Source organism: Geospiza fortis, unplaced genomic scaffold (assembly GCF_000277835.1).
Source record: "Geospiza fortis unplaced genomic scaffold, GeoFor_1.0 scaffold97, whole genome shotgun sequence".
Classification (NCBI taxonomy): Eukaryota; Metazoa; Chordata; class Aves; order Passeriformes; family Thraupidae; genus Geospiza; species Geospiza fortis.
The window spans coordinates 4,037,411-4,050,413 of NW_005054343.1; the positions used below are offsets into that span (position 1 = coordinate 4,037,411).

At 45.9% G+C, this 13,003-nt stretch overlaps 2 protein-coding genes across 3 annotated transcripts in view; one reads left to right on the top strand and one right to left on the bottom strand.

Annotated features, from left to right (window-relative positions):
- The window catches only part of PLLP (plasmolipin), a 3,097-nt gene extending 457 nt beyond the window's left edge, over positions 1-2,640 (top strand). Inside the window, exons 2-5 of the mRNA XM_031058401.1 lie at positions 382-514; positions 1,248-1,421; positions 1,795-1,914; positions 2,001-2,640. Of these exons, the coding sequence (XP_030914261.1) occupies positions 382-514; positions 1,248-1,421; positions 1,795-1,914; positions 2,001-2,114 (541 nt within the window). The 3' untranslated portion in view covers positions 2,115-2,640. The remainder of the gene's footprint in view (positions 1-381; positions 515-1,247; positions 1,422-1,794; positions 1,915-2,000) is intronic.
- Positions 2,641-4,353: 1,713 nt separating this feature from the next.
- Positions 4,354-12,943, bottom strand: ARL2BP (ADP ribosylation factor like GTPase 2 binding protein). 2 transcript variants are annotated; one of them, XM_031058445.1, is made up of 6 exons: positions 12,374-12,943; positions 8,739-8,797; positions 7,195-7,301; positions 6,426-6,511; positions 5,498-5,594; positions 4,354-4,431 (listed from the first exon to the last, which is right to left on the bottom strand). In XM_031058445.1, exons 1-6 carry the CDS (start codon positions 12,409-12,411, stop codon positions 4,369-4,371), a joined length of 450 nt encoding a protein of 149 aa, XP_030914305.1. In that variant the 5' UTR covers positions 12,412-12,943; the 3' UTR covers positions 4,354-4,368. The 2 variants fall into 2 exon arrangements, with proteins under 2 accessions (XP_030914305.1, XP_005422822.1); XM_005422765.2 differs by lacking the exon at positions 8,739-8,797 and adding an exon at positions 10,163-10,221 and having other exon boundaries at positions 12,374-12,940.
- Positions 12,944-13,003: the final 60 nt, after the last annotated feature.

A 13,003-nucleotide genomic window follows, 5' to 3' on the forward strand; every position in this document is an offset into this window, starting at 1 on the left:
CGGAGGGGGGAGGGCATCACCCACTCGGGTGCTTTTCTTCAGCTGGAAACAGCCCGGGCTGCCACTCCGACCCCATCTCCGCCGTCTAACCCTGGGTAATCCCCAACCCTAAGACCGTGCAGCCTCTCTCCTCCTTCACTCTATAAACCAGAGGAAAAATCGGACTCTTGTCCTCACACCCCTTGCCGGTTGTAACTCCGCTCAGTGCCGGGTGGTTCCCAGTGCCAGGCACGGGCTGATCCGTGCGGGCATCTCCGCAGGGCACAGCCGATGGGGTCGGGGTGTGTGAAGCCCAGTGACTCCAGGGGAGCTGTGCTGGGGGTGCCCGTGAGGCTCTCACGCCCCCTGGAACACTCTCAGCTCTCCAGGTTGTCCTCCCAGGCTCCCAGAGGAGCCCAAGGGCCCTTGCACCGTCAAATCGAGCAGCAGCATCACTGCCCGTTGCTTCAGCATCGGAGGCAACCACAATAATCTCCCGCTGGTGCTGTCCCCGCGACCGCGGTGCCGCATGAACGCACGGGGATGGGAGTTCTGTGGACGGGGCCACTCGTGACCTGCCCACGGTGCCGGGAGCCTGTTCGCTCGTCCCCTCTCCTCGGGGCAGCGTTGTGGGATGTGCCCTGAGCAGCCACTGTCAAACAGCTGGCACAGACCCGGCTCCTGGCTCCAGATTGCAGCCCCTGGGCATGGCTGAGCTGGCGGTGACAGAGACAAACGCTCGGGGAAGCGGCTGGGCAGGATGCTGCTGGAGGTGCCTTGTAGGAGCGCCAGGAAAGAGAGACGGAAGCAAGGCCAGCAGCCAAGACCTTCCAACTCTGCAGCTGCTCCCACCTCTGCAGCTTAGACCACACTGTTAAACTTTCCCCTGCTTTCCTCCCGCAGCAGCTCACGCGTGCCACCTCCCATTCTTGCAGGAGCCCCCCAGCATGTTTCTCCCCAGCACATATTTTGTGATCACGAGTGTTAGAAATGGATGTGACAGACAAGGAGGCATTGTCGGGGCAGCCAGGGCGTTGGACGCGGGCAGGACAAAGGCTGTTGTGTTCCTTCCATGACAATGGGCGGTGCGGGCTTACACAGGGGCACAGCGGCTTTCCAAGGAGCCCTTCTCCTGCCCTTCTGCTGCCCTCCTGGAGTGAAGGGAACCCATCTGCTGTTGGTGCTGGTGTGCCTGGGCTTGTGGGCAATGTTCTGTGCTCCCCCTGCAGGAACCAGCCCCTGAACAGGTTTCCCATTTCACCCCACAGGTGCTCGGTTTGCTGGTGTGGTCTCTCATCGCCGCCACAACGTACCACCTGCACGCGGCGTACGGCTGGGTGATGTTCGTGTCCCTCTTCTTCTGGATACTAACACTCCTTTTCTTGGTGACTTACCTCCTGCAGCTTCATCAGAAGTTCTACATGGTCCCCTGGCCCCTCGTGGTGCGTAGCTGAGAGGGGGTGAGGGGGGATCCCAAGAGGGAAACATCTTGGAAAGGTGGTCTGGGAAGGCTTCAGTCTCTTCTGGGCTGATGGAACCAAGTCCCCTGCACTCTGCACAGTGATGTTTTTCATTCTGCCCTTGAATTGCTTAGAAAATGCTCAAACCAGAAAGTCTTGTGTCAGTCCAGAAAGTTACAGCCACCAACTGCTGTAGTTGTAGGTTCATCCAAAAACCTCCCAGCACAACCTGGGGAGCATTTAATGTGTTCTCCTGGGGAATGGGAGGAATGTGAAGCTGAGCCTTTTGCTGCTGCCTCACCCCAGCATGCACAAGCCCAAGCCCAGACCTCAGGAGCTCCTCTTTGTTCCCCAGCTGATGATCTGCAACGCCGCGGCCACCGTGCTGTACATCACCGCCTTCGTGACGTGCGCGGCCGCCGTGCAGCCGACGTCGTGGCGGCAGTGGGACTACAACCGGCGAGCCGCCGCCTCCGTGAGTACCGGCGGGGGGGAGGGCAGGGCCGCGGGCCGGGGCAGCCCCCGTGCTCACACGGGGATGGATGTGTGCTCCTCTTCCAGTTCTTCGCCTGTGTCACCATGATCACCTACGGGGTGAGCACCTTCTTCAGCTTCCGCGCCTGGAAGGGGCTGGGCAGCAACGCGGCCACCAGCCAAGTGACCGACCACGCGTGAGGAGGAGTGGGCAGCAAAGCCCGGCCACCCCGGGGCCACCCTGCACCGGCCTGTGCCAGCCTTGGAGCCTCGTGTGCCACCGGAGCTCGTTCTGGGAGCAGCCTGGGCTGGCAGCAGTGCTCAGCACTGCCTCACGTGGATGCTGCCCTGTGGTTCCTGAGGATGCTCCCAGCTGACGTGCCCACAGCACGACCCCACGGCATCGCCACGGGGACACGGACTCGCTGGGGCTGCAGCTCCTGCTCATCCCTGGGGCTCATCTGGATCCTCACCAGAGCAGCTCCACTCAGGGGGCTCAGCCAGTTTGGCACAGTGCAATACTAAAACTGACTAACTCAAGCCCAGGCTCCCCTCTCTGCTCATTCACAGCTACAGTGTAAGTAATGCAATTAACAGGGTGCAGAAACAGTGGCAGAGCTGGAAGATAAGAAGTGAAGCAAGGGAAACAGTCATTACTGCTCTTGGATTGATTTCTAACAATTTGAATAGAAATTTTATGCTTTAAATAAAAACATTCCTCAATCCAGCACTGGAGTCTGTCATGAGAAAACTTGTCTTATGAGGAAGTAGCACACACAGCATGGTGGGGACAGCAGAGATGTCACTGCAGAGGTGGCTGTTCCTTCCCACTCCATGTGGGTTTTAGCCCATGTGGGCTATGGAAGGAAAAAGGCCATGGGGTTCACCTCTCATTGCTTTATGCACACACACGCTCAGAGTGTGCAGCCAAGACCACAAGAGCACAAACGAGGTGCCAAGGCTTTGATCACTCCCTCTTCCTGGCTCAGCACCACACACTCCTGAGTTCACCTAATTAACCAGCAAGTCAATTTTGCCCATTAGCTGCAGGTCATTTTCAGAAATTACAGTCAAGTCTGCAAAAGCTCTGGGAAGACAGGCAGGATCAGTGCCTCAGGAGAGGGAAGAACCATGCGGCTCCCCCGTGCTGCAGACCACAGATTCACCTTTTGGGTGTTGTCAGAACGAGAAGTGATGCCCAGCCAGGCAGAGCAGCTTTTCCTTTCACACCCTCCTTGTACAAGGTAGTAAAAGTAGTTTCAGTGAGTTCCAAAGCTGGTGCATGGTGAGCAACACTGCAAATCTTACTGCATGCTCTGCAGGGGAAAAGTTTTACCAGGTTGTCTGCAGAGGCAGGATCAGGAAATGGAACTGCAGTGATGGAAGGTGAGAACTGAAAAGGAACTGGACACATGTCATTGGCCCATGACACATCTGCCTTTATTTGGTTGTCAGTGAGTAAATCAAGGGTCAAATTTCCACAGTTATGAATAAATAAATAAATAAATAACAGGAACAGTAAGAAAATAAAATCAATAAAATTAATAAAAATTAACATGGGAGGTCACTATTGAATTCCAAAATCTAGACAGCAAATTTACTTACAAACACTGATAAAGGACACAGGTCTCCAGCCTTCCAAACTCTGACACATTCCAAATTAATTTAACTAGCATTTCTCCAGATTCAACTGCATCACCAGGCAACTGAGGCTCCAGAATCTGCATCTCTCTGGGAAGGATGTGACCAAAGAAATTCTGTGCTGTCTCAATAAAGCAGCTGATGGCTGATCAGCATGAATTCTGCCTTGGCACCTTGTAAAAACCTTCCCTGCACACACTGGCTCCTCAGTTAAAGCCACATCCCTGAGAATTGAGCATCTTTTACTGCCTAAAGCCAGGCTGGATGGGACTGTGAGCAACCTGCTCTAATGGAAGGGGGGTTGGAACTGGATGATTTGCAGTTAAGCAATGGTGCTGCAGGAACAGAAGGAATAAACTGTTCTCTGTGTTCAGCAGAGACAGGACAAAGAACAAGGAGCTCAAACTGCAGCTCAGGCACTTGATATCAGAGTGCAAAAGGCTCCCTGCAGCAGCAGCAGCAGCTGGGCACTGCAGAAAACTGTCCAGACAAACCATGGCAGCTTCTAAGAAGATCTTGGCAGACATGTCAGAAGTTTGGGTAGAGCTGGGGAAAGGAAGGCTGCCTCTCACAGTCTCTTCCATCCATTTGTGCAAGGGTATAAAAATTCCAGAAAGCTTTGATTTGACGCCCTGGAAAAGGACCCAGAGTCCCGGCCCGGCCCCACCGAACACCCACCTCCCTCCCAGGGGCCGAGTGGAGCCGAGTCCCCGCCCCTCTGCCCCGGCCTCTCTTGGGAATCGCTGCCTTTCACCTCTGAAATTTGAATAGACCTCGCTTAAAATACAACAGAACTCCCTTCGGAATGACTTGTTTAATGGTTTAATTTAGTCACCACTAACGCACTGCTTAAATCCAGACTTCGACCTTCCTTTTCCTAGAAACATGGGGAAAAAAAGAGAAATCTGTGACTCCATGATGGTTTGGAATAAGCATTTCAAAAAATGAAACAGGCAAAACATATTCTGCTGCATCAAACCAATATGAAATTACATGTTACTGGAACATCTGGGATTGAATGTGAACCCAAGAAGATTGTGCAGGAATCCCTGGGGTGAGGGGGCTGTCACCCTGCCCGTGTCAGAGCAGAGCTTTGCTCGCCCCTGGTTGGGAACGCTGTGGCTCAGGGATCGACTGAAATCTGGCTCCTGTCATTCGCCTCTCAGAGACTCCAATCTGCAAATCCCAACTGAAACTCCCCCTGATGGTGATATACAGATTGACTCTCTTCAGCCTGTCCCCAGTTCCACAAAATTCACAGGGATGGGGAAGAGGCAGAGGCACAACCACAACTGTGACTCTTTTGCTCCTTGTCAAACAGGACTGGACCGACACTGGAGAGCAGTGATTTTTATTTTGCTAGGAAAAACCTCATCCAAAAATCTCAGCACTTTTTTTTATTTCTCCAGCTGGCACAGAGAGGAGGAGAAAACAAATGAAAGAGTCTTAAAAAGCGAATTTTGGATAGACCAGGAATAAAAAATAAAAGAAGATACTATAGAGTCAGAGTGGCCAAGGTGGAGAGGGATCTCTGGAGGTGATCTGGGCCAAACCCCACACTCAAGCATGGTCACTCAGGACTGTGTCCAGACAACTTTAGACTGTCTCCAAGGATGGAGACTCTACAAGCTCAGAGACTGTCACAGTGAAAAAGTGTTCCCTTCTGTTCATTTGGAAAACAATATTCACAAATGCAGGAAGTTCACAAAAGCAGGAAGAACTGCTCCACATGCCAGCTTTATTAATGTTTTCTATAAATCATTAAATGTGCAGCTTGAGCTTACAAAGCCACTCTTTGAATTAATTTTTCTTTTGACTCTGTTACAGCCTTTGATTAAATACTGTGACCTACTGTAGCAACTTTTCCTTCGGCACTCTCAGGTGGAGCTACACAAAACCAACAGCTACTGTGCCAATGAAAATAAACAATGTGATATACTCACAGCTCTGTATTCCAAGAACATTTCTTTGAAAGCCAGAAAGTCTGTAAATGTGAGAAGCAGATCAAATATATCACCTGGCACTTCATCTTTGTGCTGTCTACAGAGAAAAAGAAGTTGGGGAATGAGAAAATTGTGTGAGGAAAATTTGTTATTTTTAAAATGATACAAGGTCAAAAAGGACAAGCAGAATGATATCAGTATTTAAACAAGAATATTATTGCATGTTATCATATAGCAAAACTGCAGCCAAATATCACCGGGCAGTATTTCCAATCCAACTACATTGTTAAATTAATCTAAATCCAAGACCTATGAGTATCCTATCAGCCCTTGAAAACCTGATCTGTTTATTTAAGAAACATTAAAAATTAACCAGATTCAAATGTTTTAAGATACTCAGTTCCCAATGACACTTGATTTTCTTATTCAAGGGGAAAACCAGTGATCTTTCAAAAACAAGCTCTTCAGGGAGCTGGTTAAGCTAAAATGACCCAATGCAAAAGCTGAACACAAACCAAACTGTTCTCTGGATGCTCCATATGAAAACTGCAATAAAGGAATTCAACCACATGACTGAAACACCACCAGGCTGCTGAGGTGCCTGGAAGAGATAGGACACAACCTCATAAGGGTCTGGCTTCAAAATGACAAGAAATACAAAAATCCTCCAGTGCTCTCATTCTGATTTCTCTTCCTACCCCTTCAAACCCAATGTATTGCAGCAGGACAATTCAGAAATGTAGAGTTGCAGGACATGCTGAAGGCAAGAAAAGTGGTCAGCCACTGCCAGTATGAACACTTCTATTTTAACTTATAGTGGAACCATTAGCTAAAGGGAGAACAGCCAAAAACCTAAGCTTTAATCTAGATAAAAAGAACTGAGAGGCACACAAGCCACTCCTCAACCAAAAGCAAAGCAGAGACTTACTGCAATGACACTGTGAAAGCAACCATATCAAACCCACGAATCCGATCAAGCAACTTCTCTTCAATGTATTTCTCCACTAAAGAGATCTGAAAAAAACCCAGACAAACCACCCCAGTAAGATCACAAGAGATTTCAGAGGCAGATTTCAAACAGCATCCTTACACTGACACCTTCCTGACACTCTGCAGGATCCTCACTGGGCACAGCTGCAGATTCCTCAGGGGGTGTTGCTGGTTCTGTTCTCACACCAGCCCTGAGGCACAGAGCTGCAGAGCTGCACATTTTTTTTCTGGGGATCTTGGGGAGAACAAACACTGACTGTTTGTATCTAGTAACAAATATTTGTATCGAGTAACAAATATTTTTCCAACTCATTTAATGGTTGGAAAACTGAATAGCAGACTGGTCTAGTTTCTTGATTATGCTTCGCATGAAGAATGTGATAGAATTATCCAATACAAGAAATAAAACAACTGGAAAAGAAGAAACTTTGTTTGAACACATGCTAAACAAATTATTTACTATAGCAATTGGCTAAATTTCTGTTCAAGGGAGCTACACAAATTCCAGAATATCTCTAGAAAATTTTGTGTGAAACAATGAGAAAGGAACCTAAAGCTTCAGAAAAAAACTTTCTGCTCACAGATCATGGCTGTGCTGCTGAAGGAGACAGGAACATGTTGGGATCTGCTCCAAGTAAGCCCAGTATTTTACAAAGGGAGAACTATATTAAAAAAAAAAAAAGAAAAAATAGGAAAAGGTATCTTACATATTCATTAAAAATGTCTGTATAGATGAGTTTGTTTTCTTCTGAGTCGTCAAACTCCTGGTAGTGCTTCTCCAAAAAATTCCTCTGTATTAACTGGAAATCATCATCTGGGCCATGACAGAAAAGCAGCACAGAGTTAGGAGTTTAGTCATTCTTTCTGTAACACAAACCCCACATTCACTGGTCCTCTGCTTCCCTGCTGTAACCACAGAGCCCTGCACACGTGCAGAGTTCATCACATCAGCCCCACAGCTGCTGCCAAACCACCACTTCTGACCCATCTGTGAGAGAACAGAGGCTGATGGTGAAATATTACCAAAACAGTCCTCCTGCTCTACATTTATTAATAGTTGTTTATTCTCAACCTCCTTTTGCTCTGGCTCTAAAGTCAGCAAAACATCTGTATTTTTTAATAAGTGATTATCTGTTCTCTACAAGAACTCTAAGTTTTTTTCTTTGAATTTAAAAATATTAGTGAAATTCCCAGATTAAATTTTCAATTGCCAAAGAATTTTTTCCAGTTGTGGAAGCAAAGAAGAGTAAAAATAAATACAGTAGTTACCATGGAATTCCACAAAACAGGTATAAATAAAAAGTTTACTTATGAACACTGGTAAAGGACACAGGTCTCAGCCTTCCAAACTCTGACACATTCCAAATTAATTTAGTTAACATTTATCCAGAATCAGCTGCATCACCAGGCAACTGAGGCTCCAGAATCTGCATCTCTCTGGGAAGGATGTGACCAAAGAAATTCTGTGCTGTCTCAATAAAGCAGCTGATGGCTGATCAGCATGAATTCTGCCTTGGCACCTTGTAAAAACCTTCCCTGCACACACTGGCTTCTCATTAAAGCCACATCCCTGAGAACTGAGCAGCTTTTGCTGCCTAAAGCCAGGCTGGATGGGACTGTGAGCAGCCTGCTCTAGTGGAAGGTGTCCCTGCCCACGGCAGGGGGGTGAGTGATCTTTAAGGCCCCTTCCAACCCAAACCATTCTGTGATTCTGTGACCATCTTTGTGCTTTAGGGCTGGATACACAGAAATAAGGTTCCCCATTCTTGCAGCTTTCAGTCCTGGAATGGAACCAACTCTCAACAGAACCAACTTTGTATCAGAGTGCAAAAGGCTCCCTGCAGCAGCAGCAGCAGCAGTGGCTGGGCACTGCAGAAAACTGCCCAGACAAACCAAACATCCTGACAGACATGTCAGGAGAAGTCTGGGTAGAGCTGGGGAAGGGAAGGCTGCCTCTCACAGTCTCTTCCATAAAAATCCCAGAAAATTTTGATTTCTCTGTGAGATGCACAAGCATCTTTACTGTTTCTCTAAGAAGCAATGTGCTGCAGTGATGTGGAGAATAATTTTCAAGAGTCACAAGCACACAGAAGAATTTTATGTATATTTTTACTACACTACCAGGTAGGAAAGGAAGGAGAAAGCCTCCATGAAGCAGGCAGGGGCTCTGTGTGTTGGCTAATTAACAGAAGAGCAGCTGGCAACATGTTTAACAGCCCTGTTGTTGTCTGTACCTACTTGCAAACCTTACCCATTATGATATCCTCCAGATAGCCAACAACTGCATCAAACTCATCAGAAGTGGTGGAGCTGAAAGCAAAAGAAAAAATATATATATTGACCACAGCAGAAATTAAAGTTAAAATTAAAAAGTGTTAACAGAAGCCCAAGTACAAATAAACAAATAAGCCCAGTAATTACAAGATAACTGAAAAACTTCCTAGTTTCAACCTACAAAACAATCCATGGCACTGATGAGAAGATTGCTCCATGGAGATTCTCATCAGGCCTCTACTCTATTTCCTCCCAGTAAGGTGCTAATTGCAAGAAAGAATAAATGTTGTTTTACTGTCATTACTGTCAACGTAATTCTAGTTCTGGTGCAAAAGAATGTAAAGAGTGTAATTAGAACAGCAAATTAAACCTTTTCCAACCCACAAATCCCAGCTGCTACCAGTTTCCCTTCTCTTTCCTGCACATGGTGATTACAGAACTGTAGACACTCTAGAGAATATTTTGAAATATTTGGTCTTGTGGAACAACTTAAACTGAGTGTATACACAAGTATTACATAACTGAAGAAACTTCAATATTTTTCTTTTGCAAGAAATATCGTTATATGATCCAAATAAATGGGATAATCTCCTAAAGTTATTCCATCATGAGCAAATATTAAACACCATTATGGATCTGAATTAATCCAGGGACGAAATCTTTGGTGCCAGTATCAGAAGTCTGGATCTGTTATTGTGCAATATAGACACGGTAAATAATCCACAGGATGTCTTTGGCATTCACAGCTCTTTAGTGGGATATGAACTCTTCCTATTTCCTCCAAGGGATGAAAGATAAACTTTTCTCACATGTGAGGAAAAGAAGTCTCAAAGGAACAGGGATATTTGTCTTTAAGAAAAAAAAATCGCTTCGATCAGTGAAAGCACCATTTAAATTCAATTGAATGTCTCTTTCTCATCAGTAAACAGAGTAGGACAGCCCTTCAGACTAAGTTTTGAAAAGCCCATTAAAGTTTCTTTGCCATTAGAGAATACTCCAGTGAAATTAATCCAACAGCAGTTTAGCCGACAGCTTAACTATAATCAGGCTCGCTCTGATCAGGAAAAATTAAGGGATCTTTAATTTAAAAAGGCTTCTGCTCAGCGAGGATATCCTAGCAATAAAAATCCCAGAAAATTTTGATTTCTCTGTGAGATGCACAAGCATCTTTACTGTTTCTCTAAGAAGCAATGTGCTGCAGTGATGTGGAGAATAATTTTCAAGAGTCACAAGCACACAGAAGAATTTTATGTATATTTTTACTACACTACCAGGTAGGAAAGGAAGGAGAAAGCCTCCATGAAGCAGGCAGGGGCTCTGTGTGTTGGCTAATTAACAGAAGAGCAGCTGGCAACATGTTTAACAGCCCTGTTGTTGTCTGTACCTACTTGCAAACCTTACCCATTATGATATCCTCCAGATAGCCAACAACTGCATCAAACTCATCAGAAGTGGTGGAGCTGAAAGCAAAAGAAAAAATATATATATTGACCACAGCAGAAATTAAAGTTAAAATTAAAAAGTGTTAACAGAAGCCCAAGTACAAATAAACAAATAAGCCCAGTAATTACAAGATAACTGAAAAACTTCCTAGTTTCAACCTACAAAACAATCCATGGCACTGATGAGAAGATTGCTCCATGGAGATTCTCATCAGGCCTCTACTCTATTTCCTCCCAGTAAGGTGCTAATTGCAAGAAAGAATAAATGTTGTTTTACTGTCATTACTGTCAACGTAATTCTAGTTCTGGTGCAAAAGAATGTAAAGAGTGTAATTAGAACAGCAAATTAAACCTTTTCCAACCCACAAATCCCAGCTGCTACCAGTTTCCCTTCTCTTTCCTGCACATGGTGATTACAGAACTGTAGACACTCTAGAGAATATTTTGAAATATTTGGTCTTGTGGAACAACTTAAACTGAGTGTATACACAAGTATTACATAACTGAAGAAACTTCAATATTTTTCTTATGCAAGAAATATCGTTATATGATCCAAATAAATGGGATAATCTCCTAAAGTTATTCCATCATGAGCAAATATTAAACACCATTATGGATCTGAATTAATCCAGGGACGAAATCTTTGGTGCCAGTATCAGAAGTCTGGATCTGTTATTGTGCAATATAGACACGGTAAATAATCCACAGGATGTCTTTGGCATTCACAGCTCTTTAGTGGGATATGAACTCTTCCTATTTCCTCCAAGGGATGAAAGATAAACTTTTCTCACATGTGAGGAAAAGAAGTCTCAAAGGAACAGGGATATTTGTCTTTAAGAAAAAAAAATCGCTTCGATCAGTGAAAGCACCATTTAAATTCAATTGAATGTCTCTTTCTCATCAGTAAACAGAGTAGGACAGCCCTTCAGACTAAGTTTTGAAAAGCCCATTAAAGTTTCTTTGCCATTAGAGAATACTCCAGTGAAATTAATCCAACAGCAGTTTAGCCGACAGCTTAACTATAATCAGGCTCGCTCTGATCAGGAAAAATTAAGGGATCTTTAATTTAAAAAGGCTTCTGCTCAGCGAGGATATCCTAGCAACAGCATTGCTGCTCCGGGGAGAGGAGCGGAGCCAGGGCCGGGGACAGCCCGCGAGAGGGCGGCACAGGCCGGCAGCGGGGCTGGCCCGGCCCGGGGACACCTCCGGGCAGCTCAGCGGGACTCAGAGCTCCCCTTGGCATGCGCTGCCTTTGCCGGCGGTAATTTCCACTCTTTTCCCCATCCAAATAAATGCTACTGCTAGTTCTACAGCTTATCCTAGCAGCAACAGAGAAAGTGTTAATTTAAACCCTGGTTGAAGTCTGTGCAAGTAATGGAATTTATCTGTTCCAAAAGAACTCGATTCCATCTCTTCATACAACACACGGACATCCACACACCTACAGAGACACGAGCTCACCAACTCTGGGGTTTAACTCCCTGTCACAATACCCAGACTGGTCCAGCACACTGTGCTGCTGAGGCAGCCCTGGCACCAGCCTTTGCTCAGAGTCTGGGTCTGAAAGAGTTAAATCCATGCACGACAGAGGCATAGTCACACAGCACCTTCTGCCACAGTCTGAGGCTGAAAGAGTTAAATCCATGCATGACAGAGGCATAGTCACACAGCCCCTTCTGCCACAACTCCTGGGAAAAGAGTATGGCTGGCACTTGTGGGGTGAAGCAGCACCTTAGCTTCACACCTGCCAGTGTGAAATTTGCTTGAGGTCACCTGTGGATGGGCTCAGTTTTAGGAGAACACTCAGAGGAAGAGTCTCCTCTCAGGATCAGTGACATAAGACAACAAACACTCTGAAAAGGAGAATTCTGAATTTAAAATGAACACCAGAAGAAGCAATTTCCAGCCTTTACAAGGCTTGCTGTGATCCCTCAGCACAGCTACCCAGTGCTACACTGACCACAGTGATATTTAGTTTGACTTCACCTAAACTCTGTACTGATGTTATTCCCTCTTGCAGCTTTGCATTCTGCACCTTTGTTCTCCTAAGGGGCAGAATCTACTAAACAGTGTTGGTGTCAATTCATTTGTGTAATTATATTCCTGTCAAGATATTTTAATTAGCAATTAGCTTATTGAAATCTGACACATGAGAATGCAGCATACTCACGTGGCTACACCCAAACTTTCTCCATCAGAAGTCTCCATTGCTCCTGCCTAGCCAGAGTGGAGAAGATGTATGTTTCAGCTGTTAGTGGTTATTTCTTCTTTTTGACCAAAGTGCTAAGGAATAACACGACTTAGTGTTAATACAAATTTAGTTGCTAAACTGCCATACATTTCCTGAAGAGCAAATCAGGAGATAAATTTTAATTTTTAAACACAGGAATTCCAACATCACGTTCTTCCAAAACGATTGCTACTGTTTTTTTGTAATAACCCAAATAATCTAGAAACTGTCTCTGCCTATTCAGAGAACAGGCTCAAAATACAACTAGTCCCTATGAAAGGGGTTTGGGTCACCTCTACATCTTTTCTCCTGAAACATCTCTGACTGACCATTATAGAAATAAAGCCAGATAAGATGAAAGTGCCACCGTGCCCCAGTGTGTCCCAGAGCAGCTTTGGACAGCGATCCCAGGGGCTGTGACCCGGCTGGACACTCGGCCCAAGGCTGTGAGCGGGCTCCGGGGACAGGGCACACCGGGGTCAGGGCACAGGATTCCCGGGGCCGCTGGCGATGGGACCCCGCTGCTCCCGCCGGGCTTCCCCCACCGCCGCCCCCCCGAGCAGTCCCGGG